General features: G+C 42.5%; 2 protein-coding genes across 5 annotated transcripts in view; both read right to left on the bottom strand.

The window, feature by feature from the left end:
- The window catches only part of LOC121567459 (leucine-rich repeat-containing protein 75A), a 30,683-nt gene extending 23,155 nt beyond the window's left edge, over positions 1 to 7,528 (bottom strand). Inside the window, exon 1 of the mRNA XM_041877510.2 lies at positions 6,025 to 7,528. Within this exon, the coding sequence (XP_041733444.1) occupies positions 6,025 to 6,279 (255 nt within the window). The 5' untranslated portion in view covers positions 6,280 to 7,528. The remainder of the gene's footprint in view (positions 1 to 6,024) is intronic.
- A 1,360-nt stretch (positions 7,529 to 8,888) lies between these two features.
- Positions 8,889 to 20,105, bottom strand: LOC121567458 (polymerase delta-interacting protein 2). 4 transcript variants are annotated; one of them, XM_041877509.2, is made up of 11 exons: positions 19,683 to 20,105; positions 14,761 to 14,842; positions 14,320 to 14,417; positions 14,096 to 14,213; positions 13,905 to 13,980; positions 13,503 to 13,610; positions 11,658 to 11,803; positions 11,261 to 11,287; positions 10,957 to 11,089; positions 10,601 to 10,680; positions 8,889 to 10,160 (listed from the first exon to the last, which is right to left on the bottom strand). In XM_041877509.2, exons 1-11 carry the CDS (start codon positions 19,862 to 19,864, stop codon positions 10,119 to 10,121), a joined length of 1,092 nt encoding a protein of 363 aa, XP_041733443.1. In that variant the 5' UTR covers positions 19,865 to 20,105; the 3' UTR covers positions 8,889 to 10,118. The 4 variants fall into 4 exon arrangements, with proteins under 4 accessions (XP_041733443.1, XP_041733439.1, XP_041733442.1 ...); XM_041877505.2 differs by having other exon boundaries at positions 10,964 to 11,089; XM_041877508.2 differs by having other exon boundaries at positions 10,964 to 11,089; positions 14,096 to 14,195.
- Between the last annotated feature and the right edge of the window lie 4,926 nt (positions 20,106 to 25,031).

The raw sequence follows: 25,031 nt of genomic DNA, 5'->3' as shown, positions 1-25,031 counted from the left end.
GAGAGATGTAGAACAATGTTACAAGATTAGGGCCTGGAGTTTTCACGAACCATGTGACCAGACCAGGAAAAACTCTGCATCCTACTTATAGCCTATAACTCAGGCCCTGGGTTTTTCCCGGTTATACCACGTTGTCAGGAAAACCTCTGGGCTCTACATAATACACATAATTAATCTCCTGCATAATATATCAATATTACATTAGTTTATGTGACAGTGACTGACTAACATACAGGAAACTAGCACACATCCTTATTGACCTGTACTCAGAGGTGGGATGAGCAAACGTGGAAACACTCACAAATGTACCACTGCTAAGCAAATTTAACACTTAAACCTGCTGATCAAGTAGTGTTGACTCAAATACTAAGATTTCGGCACCAGGAAAGTGAGTGTGCTTGCTGCATGTCAGCAGCCCAACTGTGAAATTGAAAACAACTCATTCATCCTTGAAGCTTTTCCTTCAGGCGCAGGAAGTCTTTGTCAATTCATGCAAAGACCTTGAATTTGCTTAGGCTCCCGAAACATGAACAGACTATTTCCCACAGGTTTCTACCTGAAGCTAAATCCATGGCAGACTATTTTGAGGCTAGCTGCTGGGTCTACAAACCCTTGGCTCTGGATGATAAGCAGCCTCACTTAGTCTCTCTCTCTCTCTCTGTGTGTGTGTGTGTGTGTGTGTGTGTGTGTGTGTGTGTGTGTGTGTGTGTGTGTGTGTGTCTGAATGAGAATCAGAGCCTTGACACAGTCACAGACACCCCTCAACTGCATTCTCCTCTCTGTGAGGCCAACCACTTCAGACGTTTAGACAACTCAAGTCCCTCCTACACATGTGGTTGACTTCCATAAATATCAACAGGTGCATTATAGCAGTTTGAAGACAAACACAACATTGACTCTTCCTTTGCTATGTTAGTTACCCTAGCATTGAGGCCACATCCAGAATAACGTTTCAACTGTGTGGCATGCAGCCGTTTGAGGGTGTGTGTGCGTGCGTATGCGTCCATGACAGCTGGATGAGTCACAGGACATGAGGGGAGCCAATTCTCTCCGTGCCCGCCGAGCGAGCGATAAGACATCAAGCAGCTATGCAAATAGATAACCCCTAAATGGAAATGTATCTGCCATCTCTGTGTGTTATCTTCGGCACAGCAGATTTAGGTACCTGCAGTTACAGATTGGCCACGAATTGGCGAGGGGAGAGGGGCAAGGTGTGGTGGATGGGGGCAGTCTATGGTTCTAGCCAAGGTAAAAACAACATGGCAAAGGCAGAATGAGACTTTGAGGTGGAGAGAGAGAAAGGACAGAAAGAAAAATATGACATTTGAGCAGCAATTCCCTCTAGTAAAGAAAAGGCCATGCATTTTTGATGTCAGTCGTCCTCTATTCAAAATGAATGACTATGACAACTAAAGTCGCAAAATGATTTGAACTGTATGGTGGGGATGGTGATGGTGGCGTGAGTGGGAGGGTTAGCGGGGGAAGTGAGGACAATAAATTGTCTTTCATTAAAGTATTCCTCCCACATCAATCAGCCACATTCAACATCAAAGCAGTGGACTCAGGAGGAGAAATGAAGAGTTTTTCGGTACATTAGGTGTTAACAGAGCTGCCCCTTCATTAATCAATTCCCATTTAATGGGAATTTCCATGGTATCCGGGCAACAACGGGGTGCACCTGGTTGCCAGTGAACTGAGATGCTTCTCTCAGTCTCTCCGTCTTTTTCGAAGAACAGGCACTCTCTCTGTCTACCCGCCACATCACGCTCTCTTTCTCTCTCTCTCTCTCTAAGTCTCTCTCCCTCTACATCTCTTTCTCTCATTCCATCTTCTACTCCCAAATTAATTAGCAGGACAAACAGTAACAGCATCAGAATTAACAGTTTAGTTTCTAATCAACCTGTGTGGACTCAGGGCATGATGATTATACTATATTATACAACGGGTGGGTCTAATCCTGGATGCTGATTGGTTAAAACCGTTTTCCAGCCGGTGACTATTCCACAAGTTACCACCTGCTAAAGCTATGACGTTATAATGCCTATTTACTCTGTTCCATCTGACTGCACAATCCACTGTCTCATCAGCCCAGCCAGGCAATTTATAAACTTGATCTCCACTATAAAAAGCATCTAGACATTATCTCCCATTTCTTTTAGACTAGCATTTGTTTTTCAACTGCGGAGATTTGTATAAACCTTGCTGTCTGTCTCTCCGACATTTGCAAAATTATTTCATATTGAAATTCGATCTCCAGCTGTCCCATAGTAATGAACATGTCGGAAGTTGGGACGAGACAGACAGCTTTTCTCAGCCAGTCGAAATCATGAATCAGCTGACATCATTTTAATGAATATATACAAAGGAATATCAATAGAAAACAGGTCAAACTAAACAAAATTCAGCTAGTTTGCAGTCTTTCCAGCTTCAGTTTGAATTGATTGTGTTAGCTGTGTTGTTGGCTAGCTCCTCTGAACAACAGTGTCCTGACGAGAGAGCACATTTTCTATGCCAGGCGAAATCATGCATCATTAGCTCATTGTTATGGATGTCTCCAAATAAATGTCACTAGAAAACAGCTTAAACAAATGCAAATGCGGCTACTTTGTTGTTATTCTGGCTGCACTGTTTGACGTGACTAAGTTAGCCGTAGTTGGCTAGCTAGCAAGCAAGAGATAAGAACGTTGCCAGCCAGTATGGCAATAGACCATTTAGAACAAACAAATGGGTCGCGTCCATAGATACAGAACAAAAAGACTTCATGACCTGGTCGCATCTCTGGCAACCGAACTGATAGAACGAACGACCAGCCGGCTTGGGTAGCAACCTTAGATTTGTGTCGGGACTATATCTCATGGAAGGATGAAATAGTATGAATACATTCATCAGAATAATGTTTTTTATGAAAATATGTCAATCATTATTTGAATATGTTGGTAACCCGTTGTATAAAAGTGATAATGCCCTCGAAGCCGGTGTTTGGAGGATGTATTGGCACGGTTAGCCAGCCCTTGACTTCGTCTTGGGCCTAACAACACCCGTGCCAATATATCCTCCAAACACCGGCTTCTCGGGCATTATCACTTAAGTGTAGCAGGTGTGTGTTGAAAATGAGGGCCACACACTTAGAAATTTTTTTGCTATCTAGAACCTAAAAGGGTTTTTCGGCTGTCCCCATAGGAGAACCCTCTGCACTCTTAGGGAAAAAAAGGGTTCCAAAAGGGTTCTTCAGCTGTCCCCATAGAATAACCCTTTTTGGTTCCAGGTATAACCCTTTTTGGTTCCAGGTAGAACCCTTTTGAGTTCAATGTAGAAACATTTCCACAGAGGGTTCTACATGGAACCCAAAAGAGTTCTACCTGGAACCAAAAAGGGTTCTCCTATGGGGACAGCCGAAGAACCGTTTTGGAACACTTTTTTCTAAGAGTGCAGAGCCAGAGCTAGAGGATTGATAATGTCATGATAATACTCTGTGTCCCTCCCTGGCCTCATCTCAGCTCAGCCTGTGCCTAAATTTACAAAGTGTCTCAGAGTAGGAGTGCTGATCTAGGATCTGGTCCCCCCGTCCATATAATCTCATTCAGTCTGGTCGAAAATACAAAACTGATCCTAGATCAGCACTCGTACTATGAGACGCTTTGTAAACAGAGGCTCTGATCTCAGAACCACAACCAGCAGGGATTTTTTTATTTAAGCAGGGAGTCATGCTGAGTCTCTTTCACAGATGAGCCCTGCATGAACACATCAATAAACAACAATTACACTATACATATCTACATAGACTCAACATCAACTACACAATACATAAAAAGCAAACAAAACACAAAAAGCAAAACACAGTAATATGAAACAAAAACATTGTTCAGTAACATCCGCCTGAATTGTCCTAGAGGCACCAACTCCACCAACTTTAAGGAATTGTGGGTATCATTCCACATGAGGTGCAAAAAAACTAAAAGCAGATTTATTTAACTCGGTGGAGATGGAATGGATCTCCGGGTTATCCATCCCTGAGTCTGGGTCTGGTAACTTATACATGTGAAGGTTAACAATGAGGTAAGGTATGGTGGAAGTTTATGCAAGAGGGCTTTATAGACAAAATAGCGCAATCCATCAGTCTAAGAGACTTCAAAGAGGGCCAGGCTACTTTCTGATACAAAATGCAATGATGTGTACGGAACCAATCGCCCGTAATAAAGCGCAATACGCTATGATAAACTGCATCCAATGGCTTCAATACAGTGGCAGCTGCATTCATATAGACTATATTGTCATAGTCAATAACCGGAATGAATGTTGACTGAATTATTTGTTTTCTGCTATTTAATGAAAGACCTGTTTATATAGAAGAAGACTATTTTAATGATTAATTTCTAACTCATCAACATGCTTTTTGAAAGATAGCTTTTTGTCAATCCAGATGCCAAGATATTTATAAGCGGGACACGTTCAATGAGGGCACCAGACATCCTTAAGGGGTGAGGATTGTCTGGCCTCACCACTATGATCCACAGGATAACCCTTAAGATTTAAGTTTACACAGCCGGTGTCTCCAACCTGGAACCTCCATCCTCTCAGATTGGATACTACATGGATGGATTGATTGTAACACAGCCTCTATTTCCAGGCATCTATTTTTGCAAAGCTCAAAATGTATAGAGGGAATGCGACAATATGACGGCCAGGCTGTCTACGTGAGACTAATTTGATCGTAACAAATTATACCTAGTGTTGAAGTAATGAAAACCGATTACCCTTGAGAGTGATATCAAAAAAAGGGATGAACCAATCGATGAAATCATGTCCGATATTCAATATAAAGTGTTTAGGTCTGGTGGGATCTGGATCTTAATGTGGGCCTAAACCACATCCCGAAGTTGCATGCATAGTGAAGTTCTCTTTCTCAATTATGTCTCGAGATAAATGTTATGAGGTAAAAGCACATTAGTAGGAGTAACTCTTCTTCAAACTATCTCTCCCTCCCTCTTACCTCCACTCCCTCTCTTCTTTCCTCCTCTCTCTCCCTACTTTCCTGCTCTCTTTCCATCCTCCCACAGGCCGATCGAGCCAGGCTGAATGGCATCACAGAGGGGCCATAAATTGTGCCACTCCTCTGATTGCATCAGCAGTGAAGGCGAGCCTCTGGGCATCTGTTTCAGCAACATGACAGCCCAGAATGAGTTATGCTTTCTCAAAAAAAACATGGACAGAGGGGCAAAGGAGGTGTGGGACGGGAGGAACACGGGAGAGTTGCAGGATGCATCTCTTCGGCTTGTTATGGTATCGCAACAAGAGCAGATACTGTAGATAGCTGTTGGTGTAAATGTCTATCTGTCATCTAAGTTGATCTAATATCCTTTGATCATTTAACTGTATTCGAATGCTGGGTCGTATTCATCAGGGCACACCCTAGCAAAACATTTCATAACATTGTGCAACGGAAAATGACAACAACGACCATTTCATATTGGACAAGTTCAGGTAGCACCTCCCCATTTCTTCCCATTTTCTTCAGTTTCGTGCCTAATGAACACGACCCTGGTGTGACATAGAATGGAGGTGTGGTTTGAGTTGGTCTTCCTTATTATTCACGTCCTCTCCTCACTCAGACAGACAGTCACTATAGTTATATATGTCCCTTAAATCGAGGTGTGCTTGGGCAGATGCACACAGTGTCAGTGTTCCTGTGGTAGAGCTAATCACAACCTAATTGAGAGAAAGCACGACCAGCTTTCTGTTGATCACACCTCTCTACCCGTCTCTGCATCAGTCCGCCCTCCTCTGTCCTCTGGAGCTCTCCTCCCTCCCATCTGTGTCTCCCTGGCCTAGTGAAGGACTTCTATCAGAGATGATGTCATCTAGACTCAGACTAGGATTTGCAGTGAACTTATATCGGATTTGGGGTCATAGTAGATGGTGCACACACATTAATACACACACACACACAGGCAAACACACACACATGAACACAGGAGCATACAGGTGTACAAACACACGCACACACACATTTACATATACACACACCTGCCGGAGTGTCTGCAGCATCTCTGTGGCCTTGTCCTGTTTGCCTTGCTTGGCCATCAGCATCATCTCCTGGATCATGCCTATGCGGCGCTGGTAGGGCGGAGGGGTCCCTCCACGACTCAGCCGGTCCCCTGACCTCAACATGAAGGAGGTGAAGATGTCACCCCTCTCCTTGGTAGGGGTCCGTTTCCACCCGTGCTGTGGGCTGGGCCCAGCCTCTTGGCCCCCAGCGCCTTTGGTCTGTTTGGTGCCCATGTTCGGATGTTAGAAGATGCTGTAAGAAATGACTTGCTCCCCCAGGCAGTCATGCAAGGCTGACTTGCATAAAAATATTTGTTTTTGCACTAAACATTAAAACCCTGCACATAAAGTCAAGAAGCCTTAAAGTGGATAGGACCTCTGGGTTCATTCCCCACCTGACTAGTTGGACAACACACCTGTCCCCTAGTGAATGGTACACTGTCCAGCTGTTAGAGCGCAATACCAGTGGAGGAAACAACCTCCAACACATTCATTCAGATTTTAATAAAATGTCTAACTCACATAATAAGCTTGAGCGAATTGGCTGCTACTTGTGCCTACTGTAAACACAGACACACACTCAACCCCATAGGGCCTACACTCTTCAACCCAAAACTTTTGTTATGCAATTCAAGGAACATAGCCTATAAATACTTAAATGTTTTCCACATAATTTTGTTAGAATAAAAATGTCAGAGCTAAGTGAAATATGATCAGCTCTCTCTGCACAGAGTCCTTTAGCAAACGATGAAACAAAGGTTGCAAAAAAAGCCTCAGGAATAGCCGTCTTCTAGACAACGAAATAATTTTCACGAATTCACTGTTATAACAATCGTCTGGTAAAAGCCCCTCAAGTCAGGATGATTCCTCCGAGCAGCAGTCCCGCATTTCGCCAGCAAACTCAGGTCGGATGCACTCGCTCACAGTGGCCCGTGCTATCCTGGAGACGACTTAATTACTGTCCTTCAAATATAAACGACTATCATCTGAAGGGCCGCTACTAAGTTGATGTGACTGTCAGTGTTAGGAGTGTCTCCTCTCCTCCAGTCCACATTGGATGTCTCTTCCACCTCCCTTTTAATCAATAATTCCACGCATCCTGCGTCTGTGCGGAAAATGAAGAGGAAGCTAAACGAATGTGGTGGTGGCGATGGAGACAGGGCATGGTAATGTTTACATCTGCTCCGTTTGTTTATTCACCTCCACCGCTCCAAATCATTCACGTGATGTCAACCTTTTCCTTTGCAAGATATTGGATTCGTTGTTCCTATATTATATGATTCGCTCTTCGAGGCATGTCCTGTTAGAAAGGCCTCCGCAATAGCCTAGGGTAGAGTCCCGGACCTGGTTGAAGGTGTCTCTTGTCGGGACTGAATTATAGGCTGCGCACTGTCGGAGGAGCCGACTGGAGCAGGCGCGGTGTGTACAGTGCGTGTGAGCGCTTCTCTCCTCAAGTCCTCGCACTGAAGAGGGATGGGTTGGGCAGGCTGCTCCCCACTACAAAGACGTCCTGCCAAGAGGATATTGTAACAACTATAGCTAGGCCAACATCCATGATATCTTTGCCTTTTTTTCTTAACGGTGTCTGGGTATGGGTTAGGCAAATTTAGAGGTAGTATAGTGCCTACAATAACTTAGAATAACACACTCAGTACTATGACATGCAAATAAATAGATAACATTATGACGTTGGCTTGTACAATAAGCACATTGCAAAGACGACTTCAACAGCAACTTTTAGTCTCGTAATTGCAGTATTTCAAATGACATAAATCTCAGCATTGGTCTGTTTATGTGAAGTGCAAATCATTGTATTGCATTATATTGACCTCTGGTGTTGGCTGCGTGGAATTACATACTATATCTTTTTTATTTTAGGGCCATAGTATTGTTTTATAGCGTTATAGTGTAGTATTAAACTATAGAACACTATAGTATAGTATTATCTCTCTAAATATGTAAGTTGCCTATTTCTCTGATTTAAAATGAATAGAAATCCCGGCAGCCGATAGGCTACTCACTGTCATCAGTTAGATTTGAAATGGGAGTAAAAATTATATTCAATATGCCATCAAATAACATTTTCATTTCATGTTCAATAATAAAAGGGACCACACAAATCATATGATTACAAGATGCACAGCAAGAACCTAATCACAGGTCAGAGATTCAACAGGAAAGATGGGGGCATGTTTGTAGGGGTTTGGTCTAGCAGTGTGCTCTCAGTGATCGTGATAACTGTTCAGCAAAATCTAATAATATTCACCATCTGTATACTCTAACCTTCCCTTGGAAGGAACTACACGTATAGAAACAGTATGTGCTATATGTCAGCTGAGCTGGTTGCCCTACTCAAATGCATTAGAAACTATTAAATGAAGTTTCATAGTGTCGACCCATGATGGCTTCAAAAACTCAAATCTGAGTGATTGCCTGTGGTTACTAAGGAACTGGATTTCTTTCTGACATGAGGTTTCTAGATGAACAGCAAGAGGGGAGAAACGTATGACCTTGTGCTGTCCTAATAAGCTGAGTGCACACAGCTCAATTTCTCAGCGTCAGCCAAATGCCCCACTCTCCTGCAAGGATAAGGTAGAACAGCGTTTCCCAAACTCGGTCCTTGGGACCCCAAGGGGTGCACGCTTTGGTTTTTGCCCTAACACTACACAGCTGATTCAAATGTTCAAAGCTTGATGATTAGTTGATTATTTGAATCAGCTGTGTAGTGCTAGGGCAAAAACCAAAACGTGCGCCCCTTGGGGTCCCGAGGACCAAGTTTGAGAAACCCTGGGGTAGACTAACTGTCCATTTGCTGATTGATACAGTGACTATCTGACCATTTCTTTAATTATTTTTACAACTTTATTTTACAGAACATCATTCAACCATTAGAGACAGTCATTTCAAATCACCTACCAAAAAGTTAGTTTCCTCCTTTAACAAGGCAAAATCAAAGTTTGAGACTTCAATCCACAGAACTGACTCAAGGGATGGATACTACAGACTCGAGCAGCATAACAGCCAGTCAGTCTCCCAGACACCTCCCTCACCAACACACAATGGTCGAATTCAGTAGGGCGCAACAATATGAAATGTTCAGATATAAATACATTGTGTGGAACAGACATGATTCTCTGTCATGTAGAATGAAGAACCATGTCTGCTCTATGCATGACATTTCTATCTGAAACAGAACATTGCACCCTCCTGAACCCGGCCCTCACATCAGACAAACCTACAGTTGGTAACATCAATGTGGGTCACTATGACATCCTTAGCTCACTGATTCCTCCTGTATTCACTTTCTTACTACATTCAAGGGCTACATCCCAACCGGCAACCTATTCCCTATACAGTGCACTACTTTTGACCAGGGCCCATGCACTTAATAGGGAATAGGGTGCCATTTGAGACATGCACAAGGTTCTTTCCCTTTTCTTCATGTTTCACCACAAGCCCCATCACAGAGGCTCAAAGAAGTAACAGTCAAGCCAAACAACACTCAGAGGAATTTGCAGAACACTATACATCAGAGGAACATGAGGTCTAGACTTGACTGACTGAGGTCTCTGTTAAAGAGTAGGGCTACTATTGGACATGTTCTATTTGGCTTTAGACGTCTACCTCTGGGTCAAGCAACTATGGCTGAGAAACAATTGGCATGATTTATCCCCACTCATCATCATAATAATAAAAGGAAATAGCGTCAGTGCTCACCGAGCCATTCTGCCTCTGCAGAACGATCTCAATCAACAACCTCGGTGACCGATCGCTTGTCCTTCTCCTTTCCACTAAAAAGCTAAAGTTGTCATTAGCCACAATAGTGTTGGGAGGATATTTTTTTGTCCCTTTTCATTGAACATCTCATTTCAATGTGCTCGATTAAATACGTTTCTTAAAATCTCAACAAGGAAAAGTAGCAGAGGAAGGGTTTTGATCCGTTCCTAAGGATGGCTTGGCTGTCAGACTGCGCTGAGGGACATGGTGCTGCTGCGTTGCCTCAGAGGGTGTAGCCAGCAGGAGGTACCTTCTCATCCTTGTTACTCTCCAGGGAGAACGGGGGAATGCGCACGTCAAAGTGGGAGCCGTCCGTCCGCTCGATGCGGAACGTCCCCCTGTACAGAGAGCATCATTAGAATCTTGACCATCACACCTCTGTACTAAATGTGAGAAAGGTTGATGTTATTTATTTTAGATTTTGAAAAGCTTGAGTTACTCTTGCGTTTACTCCTGTGTTTTAGATTGTTTGTTTACTTGCCTGTAAATCTGTGCAAGATTCACTCAAACATCAATTCCAATTGCATGGTATATATTTCATGTTTCCCCAGCTTATGTTTACCGCAAGGACCAGGTTCAAATAGCAAAACCAGTTTAATAAGTCATTCTCAGACCAGAACATCCATAAACCTGCATTTCAGGTAACTGCTGTGTGTGCTGCTTCTATGACCTACAGTAAGACGTTTACCACAGCAATACTCTTAATTAATGTTAATAATGCAGTGCCATTGTCATGTTACTGTGTGTAGAAGCCAAAGGTAAGCTGGGAAGTACTTACCACATGTGTCCACTGGGTGCTTGAAGGGAAACATGGCTGCTGTACTGGAAGGCTGGCTGCTCTTTGGACAACACTGGCTCCTGGGGATAAAAACCATTGGTTATGGCCTCTACTCAGTCGTGGAGGTAACGTACTGTATGAGTGGCTGTGTCAAATACATGCTTCCTCAGTTCTTGTTCCCTCAAAGCTCATTGGAGGAGGTTGCCCGAGGAAGGGACCTTAGATCCTCTCATCCAATGAGCTTGGAGAGGAATTGAGGAAACAAGGACAGAGGAAGCAAGTATTTTGGCAGCTAGTAATGTTTTCAGACACAGCCATTGAGAGTTTGTAATTCCATTGTGTGGTGGTGGTTGTACTATTGACCCGGCCTACGACCCCCCGGCCTCGGACCGTCTCCAGGGTGCCTGACAGGCTGAAAATCCTCCAGTGTCTCTCCCTCAGTTGCACCACCTCACTGCCCATGTTCTCCAGGCGGATGCAGTACCGCCACTGACACACACACACACACACACACATCAGCGTTTGGTACACATTATGTTGCTGTTCTTACAGTCTACATTTGTGTCCTTGACTGGATATACGAGGCCTACATCATAAATTGGTAAAAGTTCAAATTATTTGTCCCTTTTCAGGGAATTGTAAAAAGTAAATGCTACTTACCCAGTACACATGAGAATTTTGAGCATCCTGAGAAAGAAAATACTTTATTTATTCTTCATGCGCAGATTCAAGATCATAAGAATCACACGACAGAGTGGGAGGACTCAGTGACGAGCAGAACATTATTGAAAGGGGTGAGTTATGGAAAGAGCTCATACTACCCAGTATAATATTGATTTGATAGGAACTGACATAATTAAAACAGAGGCTTTCTCTCAATGTCTTAAAAACCTGTCCTCCCCTTCATCTGCACGGATAGAAAAAAACGGATATGGTGGATGCGCATTACGCTGGCTTTCACCTGGCCAGTTCTTTCAGATCAGTGCAATAAAAAGAAGCGGCAAGGAGAGGACAGATTGAGAAAGAGCCTCAGTCCCAACAGCGACATCATCCTTACCCTCATGCCCATGTAGAAGGGGATGACGGTAACCCTGATGTTCTCCGTCGTCTCTCTGTGTACGTCGGACAGCTCCAGCCAGGGATGGTTCTTCTCCTGCCATGCCTTCAGAGTGTCCCTCGCACTGAACGGGGGAGCTGGGGTGGCTGGACACACACAACACTCAGTTTAAACAGTCGTAACATATACATACACACATTACACACTTGTGAATGCTCACAAAATAACTGGATATATTGTATACTTTACAGTACCTGTGAATGTAAAAAAAAACATTGAATGTTGAATACTTTATAGTACTACTGAATGTTTTTTAAGTGGAAGAAGTTGGAATTCGTGAATGTTCCAAAAAATTACTGGAAATGTACACCGATTGTAGAAAACATTAAGGACACCTGCTCTTTCCATGACATAGACTGACCAGGTGAATCAAGGTGAAAGCTATGACCCCTTATTGAGGTCACTTGCTAAATCCACTTCAAAATCAGTGTAGATGAAGTGGAAGAGACAGGTTAAAGAAGGATTTTTAAGCCTTGAGACAATTGAGACATGGATTGTGTACAATACCAGTCAAAAGTTTTAGAACACCTACTCATTCAAGGGTTTTTCTTAATTTTTACTATTTTCTACATTGTATAATAATAGTGACGACATCAAAACTCTGAAATAACACATATGGAATCATGTAGTAACCAAAAAAAGTGTTAAACAAATCAAAACATATTTTATATTTGAGATTCTTCAAATAGCCACCCTTTGCCTTGATGAGAGCTTTGCTCGCTCTTGGCATTCTCTCAACCAGCTTCATGAGGTAGTCACCTGGAATGCATTTCAATAAACAGGTGTGCCTTCTTAAAAGTTAATTTGTGGAATTTCTTTCCTTCTTAACGCATTTGAGCCAATCTGTTGTGTTGTGACAACGTAGAGGGGGTATACAGAAGATAGCCCTATTTGGTAAAAGACCAAGTGCATATTATGGCAAGAACAGCTAAAATAAGCAAAGACAAACAACAGTTCATCATTACTTTAAGACATGAAGGTCAGTCAATACGAAATATTTCAAGAACTTTGAAAGTTTCTTCAAGTGCAGTCACAAAAACCATCAAGCGCTACGATGAAACTGGCTCTCATGAGGACCGCCACAGGAATGAAAGACCCAGAGTTACCTCTGTTGCAGAGCATAAGTTCATTAGAGTTACCAGACTTAGAAACTGCAGCCCAAATAAATTACATTACAGGTGAAGCTGGTTGAGAGAATGCCAAGAGTGTGCAAAGGGTGGCTATTTTGATTTGTTTAACACTTTTTTGGTTACTAAATGATTCCATATGTGTTATTTCATAGTTTTGATGTCTTCACTATTATTCTACAATGTAGAAAATAGTAAAAATAAAGAAAAACCCTTGAATGAGTAGGGGTTCTAAAACTTTCGACCGGTAGTGTATGTGTGCCATTCAGAGGGTGAATGGGCAAGACAAAAGACTTATGTGCCTTTGAACGCAGTATGGTAGTAGATGCCAAGCGCACTGGTTTGTGTCAAGAACTGCAACGCTGCTGGATTTTTCACGCTCAACAGTTTTCCATGTGTATCAAGAACGGTCCACCACCCAAAGGACATCCAGCCAACTTGACACAACTGTGGGAATCATTGGAGTCAACATGTGCCAGCATCCCTGTGGAACGCTTTCGACACCTTGTAGAGTCCATGCCCCGACGAATAGGGGCATGTTCTGAGGGCAAAGGGGGGTGCAACTCAATATTAGGAAGGTGTCCTTAATGTTTTGTACACTCAGTGTATACTATGCTGTACAATGGAAACTGGAAAGCAGCGAGCGGCTGGCGCTTACTTTTGTCAGGGTTGAACATGAGGAAGCGCTCAAACAATTCGTGCTGGATGGGGACCTGCTCTGTGGAGTTGTAGGGCAGGATGTCTTCATGACTCACATAGTCCAGACCTGAAACACACAATGACAGCCAGGCAGAACGTCAGTCAGTCAGGAGGCTGGCTGGGACAGAAGTAGTACAAGGAAGTAACTAGGGTAGTTATACAAAATCACGTGGCAGCCAAGATTATTCATACACACTGACAGTGCCATTTGCTGATAAGAACTCAAAGCATTTTTGTGGGTGGTGCGGGGAATGAAAATAAACTATTATTTTAACAACTCTGCTAGCCAATTGTCCTGTTTGAAAAGAAATCAAAGCATGTAGCCATTTACTACATAGGGAGCAGCAGATAATGTGTTTACCTGGGATGGCATAGAGGGCTCTGCTGTCGTCATGGTTCGCCAGGAACGTCACTGCTTCTGTCTGAGACCTCTGAGACTGTCAACACAACAGGAGAAACAACTAGAAGACTAGCAGTCTGGTATATGTCTTCATTTAGGCCTAACCAGTAAGAACAATGGCATTGTATTGGTAGTGTTCAGAGGTAACGTACTATGTGAGGACAGTCCCGTGTGTCGATGAGGACCTGGTAGTAGGTATGAGTTTTCCCCTTCACCTCCTTTGACCCATGTGAACCAGGAGGCTCTGGCTTGCTGGGAGACGGAACATGGCTGTTAAAAAAATATCTGACAAATCACCCATTCAAATCAAAAACAAAACACACATCTAAGAAAATAAAAAACTCCTGGCCCTACCGGTGGGAGATGTGATACGCACCTGTCAGACACGGGAGGAATGACATCTCTGTCATAGATACGGGCGTGCCAGGGGAACAACACGACCCCCCTGTAGCCAAACACACTATGAAGGAAGAGCTGAGGACAGAACATGGAGAAACATAGACTGTGACAAGGGCAACTACAGTATGCATACACTGGACGACGACATAGGCCTGGGTTTATTGTACAGGACCACCATTCATCTAGGACCGGTTTCCCCAGACACAGATTATGACTAGTCCTGGACTAAAAAGCAAGCTCAATTAAAAATCTATTTTTATTCCAGGATTAGGCTTAATCTGTGTCTAGGAATCAAGCCGCCCCTTAATGTTTAGGCATATGACAGTGAAGAAAAATATGATGATTATGGTTATGAGGGAAAGACAGGACCAATATTTGTGGTCTGGGTGGGTAAACAGCATGGCACTGGCTCTCTTACCTGGCCTGTTTCATATTTGCCATGCTGCTTCAGCGCCTCAAACACTCCCACCGTCTCCAGAACCTTCCCCTCTGGCCTGTTCCTGCCAAACACAGGCCACACTATGACAAACTGGAACAAAATCACATCACACTAGAGGTCTTCACGGGTCCAAGCGAACCTGAATACCTGAGAGCCGACCCAGACCCTACTTGTTAACCAGAAGAGCAACTTGGCTGATAAACATACATTTTGTCACTCGGGTCCAATCGGGTCTGGTCTAGACTCGTACCTGTTAGGGTATGGGTCGGGTCTAGGTCTGATTGTCCTCGGGTCCAACCTTTTGGACCCAAGAAGACCTCTACATCACACTGTAGGCCTACATTAGTCTCACATAGCCAAGTGTTGTAGCAGATTGGAAATGGAGGCTAGTACATACAATACACAACATGAGCACAGAGATGACAGGAACAGGTCATCTCATAGTCATCCCCCTCGACTAAAGCTTAATCTCAATCTCAAATCAGACAGGATTGAATAAAACACCTCGAATTATCAAAGTTCAACAAACATAAATAACAAGTCTAATCTCTGTCCCTCCCTTTGGCTTTACCCTTCACTGTATTATATCAACAAGGTATTGTAAACAACAGCTGGCTGTGTTCAAGTCACTCATACTTTGATGATCTATTCTTCAAAACATGGGGGGTGATATAGATGGGGGATTTAGTATTGCCTCTAGATATCCATATTATTGTCAGATGATATGGAGGTGGAAGAGATGATTATTTCACCTTTATTTAACCAGGTAAGCCAGTTGAGAACAAGTTCTCATTTACAACTGCGACCTGGCCAAGATAAATCAAAGCAGTGCGATAAAAACAACAACACAGAGTTACATATGGGATAAACAAAACGTACAGTCAATAACACAATAGAAAACCTATATACAGTGTGTGCAAATGTAGTAAGTTATGGAGGTAAGGCAATAAATAGGCCATAGTGCAAAATAATTACAATTGAGTATTAACACTGGCGTGATAGATGTGCAGAAGATGATGTGCAAATAGAGATACTGGGGTGCAAATGAGCAAAATAAATAACAATTTGGGGATGAGGTAGTTGGGTGGGCTAATTACAGATGGGCTGTGTACAGGTGCAGTGATCGGTAAGCTGCTCAGCCAACTGATGCTTAAAGTTAGTGAGGGAGATAAGAGTCTCCAGCTTCAGAGAATTTTGCAGTTCGTTCCAGTCATTGGCAGCAGAGAACTGGAAGGAATGGCAGCCAAAGGAGGTGTTGGCTTTGGGGATGACCAGTGAGATATACCTGCTGGAGCGCATACTACGGGTGGGTGTTGCTATGGTGACCAATGAGCTAAGATAAGGTGGGGATTTGCCTAGCAGTGATTTATAGATGACCTGGAGCCAGTGGGTTTGGCGACGAATATGTAGTGAGGGCCAGCCAACGAGAGCACACAGGTCACAATGGTGGGTAGTATATGGGGCTTTGGTGACAAAACGGATGGCACTGTGATAGACTACATCCAATTTGCTAAGTAGAGTGTTGGAGGCTATTTTGTAAATGACATCGCCGAAGTCAAGGATCTGTAGGATAATCAGTTTTATGATGGCATGTTTGGCAGCATGAGTGAAGGAGGCTTTGTTGCGAAATAGGAAGCCGAATCTAGATTTAACTTTGGATTGGAGATGCTTAATGTGAGTCTGGAAGGAGAGTTTACGGTCTAACCAGACACCTAGGTATTTGTAGTTGTCCACATATTCTAAGTCAGACCCGCCGAGAGTAGTGATTCTAGTCGGGCGGGCGGGCGCAAGCAGCGTTCGATTGAAGAGCATGCATTTAGTTTTACTAGCGTTTAAGAGCAGTTGGAGGCTACGGAAGGAGTGTTGTATGGCATTGAAGCTCGTTTGGAGGTTTGTTAACACAGTGTCCAATGAAGGGCCAGATGTATACAAAATGGTGTTGTCTGCGTAGAGGTGGATCTGAGAGTCACCAGAAGCAAGAGCGACATCATTGATATACACAGAGAATAGAGTCGGCCCGAGAATTGAACCCTGTGTCACCCCCATAGAGACTGCCAGAGGTCCAGACAACAGGCCCTCCGATTTGACACATTGAACTCTATCTGAGAAGTAGTTGGTGAACCAGGCGAGGCAGTCATTTGAGAAACCAAGGCTATTTAGTCTGCCAATAAGAATGCGGTGATTGACAGAGTCGAAAGCCTTGGCCAGGTCGATGAAGACGGCTGCACAGTACTGTCTTTTATCGATCGCGGTTATAATATCGGCTTGTGTGTTCATCACCTGTGTTGGCGATTATTGGCAGAGGTTGTCCCTTGGATTATAATACCGTCGCTGACAAGAAAGCACAACCAGGCTGGTGAAATACCATAACAAATACATAAAATGGAGGGTCAGATCGCTAACGTTTCCTAATTTCATGGAGATTTCATCATAACCAAAATAAGAGAGAAAGAGAACAGCAATATCTACAGCAGATCAGGCTTTGTCGATAGGCCCAAAGCTCTCTACGTTCTTCCACTCATAGACAAAAAGTGAACTAGCTAATATAGGCCAGATATGTTGCCTACTTTCTACTAGTGTTCCAATGTCACTTTTTCTAGATAAGTGGCTTAGTGTCCATGTAGGTCTACACTCTAGAGGTCTTCACGGGTCCACCCGAACCCGAATACCTGAAACCTGAGCGGGGCCGGGTCCAAAATTCAAACTTTTCCTGGTCAGGTCCTCTTTGATTGTCAACGGGTCTCGGGTCTATGGAACTACAGCTGATAGACCCGAGTGGACCCGACTACAGCTCTGTATAGCATATGTATTTTATGCTAATAAAGTGCATTTATTGACTTATAGAAGGCCTAGCCAACATATAAAGACCTATTCGTTAACCAGAAGAGCATCTGGGCTGAAACTTAATTTTGTCACTCAGGTCCAATCGGGTCTGGAGCCGAGAAGATCTCTACTACACTCCCACTTTGACCTCAACCTGAAAACAACCAGGCTTGCAGCTAGGGCTGACCCCATTTAGTAGACTGGTCGATTGTTTGCTGGTCGATAGGCTGTTGGTCGACCGAGATTTCTTTAGTTGAGCAGTAGCAAAAATATATAAAAGAAAAAAAGAAATCATGGTGTACAAGACACCTGTCTGAGTGGACTGATCCATTGTTGAGGCCGTGGGGATGACACAGTCCATCAATCTAAGACTTGCTAGTGAAATTGTATATGGTTATATTACGTAAGAACAATGGTGCAAATATTATTTTATAACAAATGCGCTTTCTCCCGCATTGGATAGCGGTCACTGTCCGTGGTTCTGAAACACATCAGTGCGCTGTTGAATTGGCACCTTTTCCTAGACCATGTTGCTATGTGCATAAAAGCAAAGTTAACCAGCATATTAGTGTTGAGAACAATGCGGCGGAGGCAGCAGTGGAGTTAGGAGATGAGAAAACAGCCCTTGCCTTAATTGTCTAAGAAAAGTGAGGAGAAGAAACTCCAACTTAATTAGGTCTATAACCAATAGTCTAAAGTCAAATGTGCCTGACTCTATAAATCATCCATATATACAGAAATAAGACAGATCCTGTCTCTGTTGCCTGTTTGTTTAATAGTCTACTTATTCGGTGAGCACCAAGCCTCACACAACCATAACATGCCGGATAAACAACTTCACAAATTCGGCTGTTTTAATTCTTTGCTTTTGAGGAAATAGGGAATGTTTTTCCTAAACAAATGAGGAATTTCAGTAACAGAATTTTTCAGAATTGGCTGTAAGTATGTTGCATCTTCAGCAACATGGACAGCGTGATAAACACTGTTGATGTTCTGTGGTGGTCGCTGCAGCAGGGAGGAAAGAGCAACAACGGGTGTTAATCACACAGCGCAGACTGAGCCCGGCCCGGCACAATCAAATCAATTGCAGTCGGACTCCCTCTAGCCATTTGTGCGTCTTAATTATTTCATCAAACTGTGTGCTTAAAGCACCAGACAAGCTCAGTGCATATCGTTGATTTGATTAAAACACATAGGATGTGTCTATATGGAAAAATATGTTTTACAATTTCGACCAAGTGTATAAATTGAGCAGTATAATAAATAAATAAATATAATAAGAGTCTGGTAGCAGCAGTCGTGATGTGAGTGTAGCATGAATGTACAGTATATGTGTATGTCTGTGTGGATGTGTGTGTGCATGAGTGAGTGAATGTGTGCTAAGGTTCAGAGAATCAGAGCAGGTGGTCAGTCCAGTTCAAGTGTTCAGCAGTCTGATGGCTTGTAGATAGAAACTGTCTCTGAGTCTAGTTATGAAAACTGAAAATATGCACAGCTCTGCTTGCAAGTTAAGGTCTATCTATAAGCTGTGTGTGTGTTACCAAGTGCATATGACACTGTTTGATATGACACAAACTGAGAATTTGATATGTAAGTTGGAATTTACTAAAAACGAATTGATTTGTCTGACAACAGGAGCTCGTGCAATGTACAAATCATTGTAGCTCTATGCAAAACATTTGCCAATCATATAGCTTATAGCTAGCACCTTCCTGTTTCTGCAAGTTCAGTTCTGCAAGTTACTTTCCAAGCTGACTTCTTGCCAAGTGTTGCGCAATCAATGTTAATTTAATTTACAGAGCATTTATTTTCCTACATTAGCTAGCTAGAGAGATATATTTAGGGAGAGAACTGAAGTTCACTGCTTGTAAGTTCAGCCAGGTAGCTATATCTATCTTAGCTGGCTGTCAATCTTATAGATAGCGGTGGCAGCTAAAGTAGTGGAGGCATGGCAGCATCAATGATGCATCATTGGGCAGCATTAAAGACAGTGGACAAACTGGTTAACTTGCTAACTCACGTTAGCTAGACAGCTAGCTAGCTAGCTAGGACACATTCGCTTAGAAGGTAGCCCTTACCGTGACGATATGAACCTCGTCTGCTGAATGTTGGGCAATCGACATGCTAAACACGGTAACCAGGGTCTCTTCACCTGAAGTCCACTACTCCCTTCAATAATACTCAATATTCTATGTGTGTGTTTCTTCTTGTATTTACTGACAGTAGTCAGAAAGCCTCGTCGTATTGCACAAGCAGCCATCTTTCCTACTTCTGCACATGCACGCCGAGGCTGACGTATAAAAGCGTGCGAATTTTAAAGCTGATTTAAAGGTCAGCTGTTGTTATGTCAATATCAAATCATTTCTGGGTAACAATAAAGTACCTTACTGTGATTGTTTTCAATGAAAATGATCAAAAATAAACACAAATATTCCTAGCAAAGAGAAAATTCTCAAGCAAGAATTTAGCTAGGACTGTCTGGGAGTTCTGAGTGGGGAGGGGAAAACTGAAAACTAGCTGTTTTTGGCAGAGGTTTGGAAATCTCTTTCTTATTGGTCTATTGATGTCACCAGGCAGACAAAAACTCCACCCCACCGCAACAGCCCACCACTGAAAGGGCATTATCATACTTTTCACAATTTCACAATATTATGCCAACCTTATAGTGTGGATATATATATATAACACAACAATATCACGTTTTTGAATGCACTGGGCCTAAAAAGTTTAATCTTAGCATCAGGGACTCTGTTGCAATTTACAAGTGTTCAAAGTGTCTCCATTTAAAGGCCCAGTGCAGTCACACACAATTTCAGAGCGTTATTTTGACCAAAATGTACTATGAGGTCAAAATAAAACTCTGAAATTGTGAAAATTATGATAATACCCGTTTTGTGTAAGAGCTGCTTTAAAAAAAATAATAATTCAGCCTGTTTGAATGGGATGGAGTTTTTGGTCGACACATTACGTCACACGGCGATCTGATTATAATGGACCAATGACCGTTCATCTTGTATTTGCCTATTCATCTGGTAATTGCATATGTACCCTCCTACTCTATAATGAGAGAGGGGCTTCTTCTGTCAAAAACACATCCTGCCCTAGGCTACTAGCTAGCTAGCTAACATTACTGTGTGGATATTTGAATAATGACAGATCTTTGGATTACTCATATTTTCATCATGGACAACATGCAAAATGAAGCTACAGCTTTCAATAATGTGTTGCCTTGAATTCACCTGGTGCCATCGACGACACAGCTCTCAGTCAAGAAAGTCAGAAAAAAAGTTAATGCCGAGTGAGAATACAGTTTTACTTTCAGTCTTTTGCTGTGAATCATTCATTCATACACAGGTAAAAAGACTCATGTTATATTTCACTGCACCTATCCGCTGTATGTGACAATAAAACATATTTGTTTTTTTTTGCATACATTTTTTGTTCAACTGTATGAAGTTGTTTGCTTTGCTAGCTTTAACAAAAATTGTTAAAGAATCCAGCCACCCAAGCCATAGACTGTTCTCTCTGCTTCCGCACGGTAAGCGGTACCGGTGCATCAATTCTGACACCAACAGGCTCCTGAAAAGCTTCTATCCCCATGCCATAAGACTGCTAAATAGCTAACAAAATGGCTACACAGACTATCTGAGTTGACCCTTGTATTTATTTTAATTTTTGCCCTGTCTCTAAGCACACTCACAGGACTCTACACACTCAAAGGACTCTACACACTCACACACACTGACACGCAAACACACACATAACATGCACACACATTTGTACTGACTCTACACACAAGCACACACACTCACATAGAATCTTAATTTACGCTGCTGCTACTGTTTATCATGATGCCTAGTCACGTTACTCCTATACATACAGTGCATTCGGAAAGTATTCAGACTTAACTTTTTCCACAATTGGTTACGTTACAGCCTTATTCTAAAATTGATTAAATTATATATTTTCCTCATCAATCTACACACACAATACCCAATATTGACTAAATGAAAACAGGTTAGTAGAAAATTTTGCAAATTTACAAAAACTTAAAAACAGAAATACCTTATTTACATAAGTATTCAGACCCTTTGCTATGAGACTCGAAATTGAGCTCAGGTGCATCCTGTTTCAGTCTTCCTTGAGATGTTTCTACAACTTGATTGGAGTTCACCTGTGGTAAATTCAATTGATTGGACATGATTTGGAAAGGCACACACCTGTCTATATAAGGTCCCACAGTTGACAGTGCACGTCAGAGCAAAAAAACAAGCCATGAGGTCGACGGAATTGTCCGTAGAACTCCAAGACAGGATTGTGTCGAGGCACAGACCTGGGGAAGGGTACCAAAAACTTTCTGCAGCATTGAAGGTCCCCAAGAACACAGTTGCCTCCATCATTCTTAAATGGAAGATGTTTGGAACCACAAAGACTCTTCCTAGACCTGGCCGCCCGGCCAAACTGAGCAATCGGGGGGAAGGGCCTTGGTCAGGGAGGTGACCAAGAACCCGATGGTCACTCTGACAGAGCTCCAGAGTTCCTCTGTGGAGATGGGAGAACCTTCCAGAAGGACAACCATCTCTGCAGAACTCCACCAATCAGGCCTTTATGGTAGAGTGGCCAGACGGAAGTCACTCCTCAGATCCTGACCGCCGACTTGGAGTTTGCCAAAAGGCACCTAAAGGACTCTCAGACCATGAGAAACAAGATTCTCTGGTCTGATGAAACCAAGATTGAACTCTTTGGCCTGAATGCCAAGTGTCACGTCTGGAGGAAACCTGGCACCATGCCTACGGTGAAGCATGGTGGTGGCAGCATCATGCTGTGGGGATGTTTTTCAGCGGCAGGGACTGGGAGACTAGTCAGGATCTAGGGAAATTTCAGACTGGAGCGAAGGTTCACCTTCCAACAGGACAACGACTCTAAGACTTGACTGGCCCAGCCAGAGCCTGGACTTGAAGCCGATTGAACATCTCTGGAGAGACCTGGAAATAGCTGTGCAGCGACGCTCCCCATACAACCTGACAGAGCTTGAGAGGATCTGCAGAGAAGAATGGGAGAACCAGGTGTGCAAAGCTTGTAGCGTCATATCCAAGAAGACTCGAGGCTGTAATCGCTGCCAAAGGTGCCTCAACAAAGTACTGAGTAAAGGGTCTGAATACTTACGTAAATGTGATATTTACGTTTTTTATTTTTAATACATTTGCAAAAATTTCAAAAAGCCTGTTTTTGCTTTGTCATTATTGGGTATTGTGTGTAGATTGATGAGGGGAAAAACTATTGAATCCATTTTAGAATAAGGCTGTAACTTCAATTTTATTGGAAAAAGTCAAGGGGTCTGAATACTTTCCGAATGCACTGTATCTACCTCTATCACTCAAATCAAATCAAATTTTATTTGTCAAATACACGTTTTTAGCAGATGTTATTGCGGGTGTAGCGAAATGCTTGTGCTTCTAGCTCCGACAGTGCAGTAATATCTAACAAGTAACATCTAACAATTTCACAACATATACCCAATACACACAAATCTAAGTAAGGAATGGAATTTAAGAATATATACATATACGGACAAGCAATGACAGAGCGGCATGGACTAAGATACAGTAGAATATTATAGAATACAGTATATACATATGAGATGAGTAATGCAAGATATGTAAACATTATTAAAGTGACTAGTGTTCCATTTCTTAAAGTGGCCAGTGATTTCAATAGGCAGCAGCAGCCTCTAGTGTGCTTGTTTTTCATTCTCTCTGTCCCAGCTTTGATGCACCTGTACTGACCTTGCCTTCTGGATGATAGCGGGGTGAACAGGCAGTGGCTCGGGTGGTTGATGTCCTTGATTATCTTTTTGGCCTTCCTGTGACATCGGGTGCTGTAGGTGTCCTGGAGGGCGGGTAGTTTGCCCCCGGTAATGCGTTCGGCAGACCACACCACCCTGTGGAGAGCCCTGCGGTTGCGGGCGGTGCAGTTGCCGTACCAGGCGGTGATACAGCCCGACAGGATGCTCTCAATTGTGCATCTGTAAAAGTTTGTGAGGGTTTTAGGTGCCAAGCCAAATTTATTCAGCCTCCTGAGGTTGAAGAGGCTCTGTTGCGCCTTCTTCACCACACTGTCTGCGTGGGTGGACCATTTAAGTTTGTTAGTGATGTGTACGCCAAGGAACTCCAGTATCCCTGCACATTGTAAATGTGGTATTGGAACTGACCCTGTATCATAGCTTCTAACTTTCTCGTGTTCATCTTATTTCTTCTTTTTATTTCTTGTGTTTCTGTTCTACCTTATGCTATTTTTAGTACTACATTGATATAGAATACGGCATTGTTGGGTTTGAACTTGCAAGAAAGGCATTTCACTGTACTTGTACACGTAACATTAAAACTTGAAACTTGTTGTTCACCCTCGTTGATTCACAGGTGGAGGAGAGGCAGTTATGTTGTTAGCTAGCCAGCTGCATACTGACAGGCAGCTGCATACTATACTGGTTTCCACTAGATAGCACAAACACAAAGTCAAAATTGGCTATTCATGAAAACTTAAAATTAATTTAAGGTTAAGTTTAGGCATAAGGTTAGCAGTGTGGTTAGGGTTAAGGTTAGATTCAAAATCACATTCTAATAATATAATTTGTAGAAATCGGCGGGGTTTATGACTTTGTGGCTGTGGTAACTAGTGACAACCCTGCATACTAGCTAGTTAGCCTTATGTTAGCTGGATTAATGTTGATTGCTCATGCGTTTGCTACCATCATCTTTGTCATTATTGTCTGTTTTTCATGATCAATGAGGAAAATATTAAATGTGGTTTGAATGCTAATCGAAACACATACGTCAGTGGGACAAACTGGCAGTGGTGTAAAGTACTTAAGTAAAAATACTTTAAAGTACTACTTAAGTAGTATATTTTTGACAACTTTTACTTTTACTCCACTACATTCCTAAAGAAAATAATATACTTTTTACTCCATACATTTTTCCTGATACACAAAAGTACTCGTTACATTTCGAATGCTAAGAAGGACAGGAAAATGGTCCAATTCACACTTATCAAGAGAACATCCCTGGTCATCCCTACTGCCTCTGATCTGGCGGACTCACTAAACACAAATGCTTTGTTTGTAAATTATGTCTGAGTGTTGGATTGTGCCCCTGGCTATCTGTAAAAAATGTATTACAAAAAAATTGTGCCGTCTGGTTTGCTTAATATAAGGAATGTGAAATGATTTATACTTTTACTTTTGATACTTAAGTATATTTTAACAATTACATTTACTTTTGAAACTTAAGTATATTTAAAACCAAATACTTTTAGACTTTTAATCAAGTAGTATTTTGCTAGGTGACTTTCACTTTTACTTGAGTAATTTTCTATTAAGGTATTTTTACTTTTACTCAAGTATAACAATTGGGTACTTTTTCCACCAC

The sequence above is a fragment of the Coregonus clupeaformis genome, chromosome 6 (genome assembly GCF_020615455.1).
Source record: "Coregonus clupeaformis isolate EN_2021a chromosome 6, ASM2061545v1, whole genome shotgun sequence".
Taxonomy (NCBI): domain Eukaryota; kingdom Metazoa; phylum Chordata; class Actinopteri; order Salmoniformes; family Salmonidae; genus Coregonus; species Coregonus clupeaformis.
The sequence above is the reverse complement of the archived record's forward strand: the minus strand, read 5'-3'. Positions and strand labels throughout refer to the sequence as shown.

Bases quoted from the DNA above. Each gene is read 5' to 3' on its own strand.
- LOC121567458 (XM_041877505.2), bottom strand. From the start codon at position 19,864: ATGGCTGCTTGTGCAATACGACGAGGCTTTCTGACTACTGTCAGTAAA. The intron at 14,214-14,319 runs GTGCGTATCACA...TTTTTTTAACAG, and splicing joins ATTCCTCCCGTGTCTGACAG to CCATGTTCCGTCTCCCAGCA. The intron at 13,981-14,095 runs GTACGTTACCTC...TTGTGTTGACAG, and splicing joins CACGGGACTGTCCTCACATA to TCTCAGAGGTCTCAGACAGA.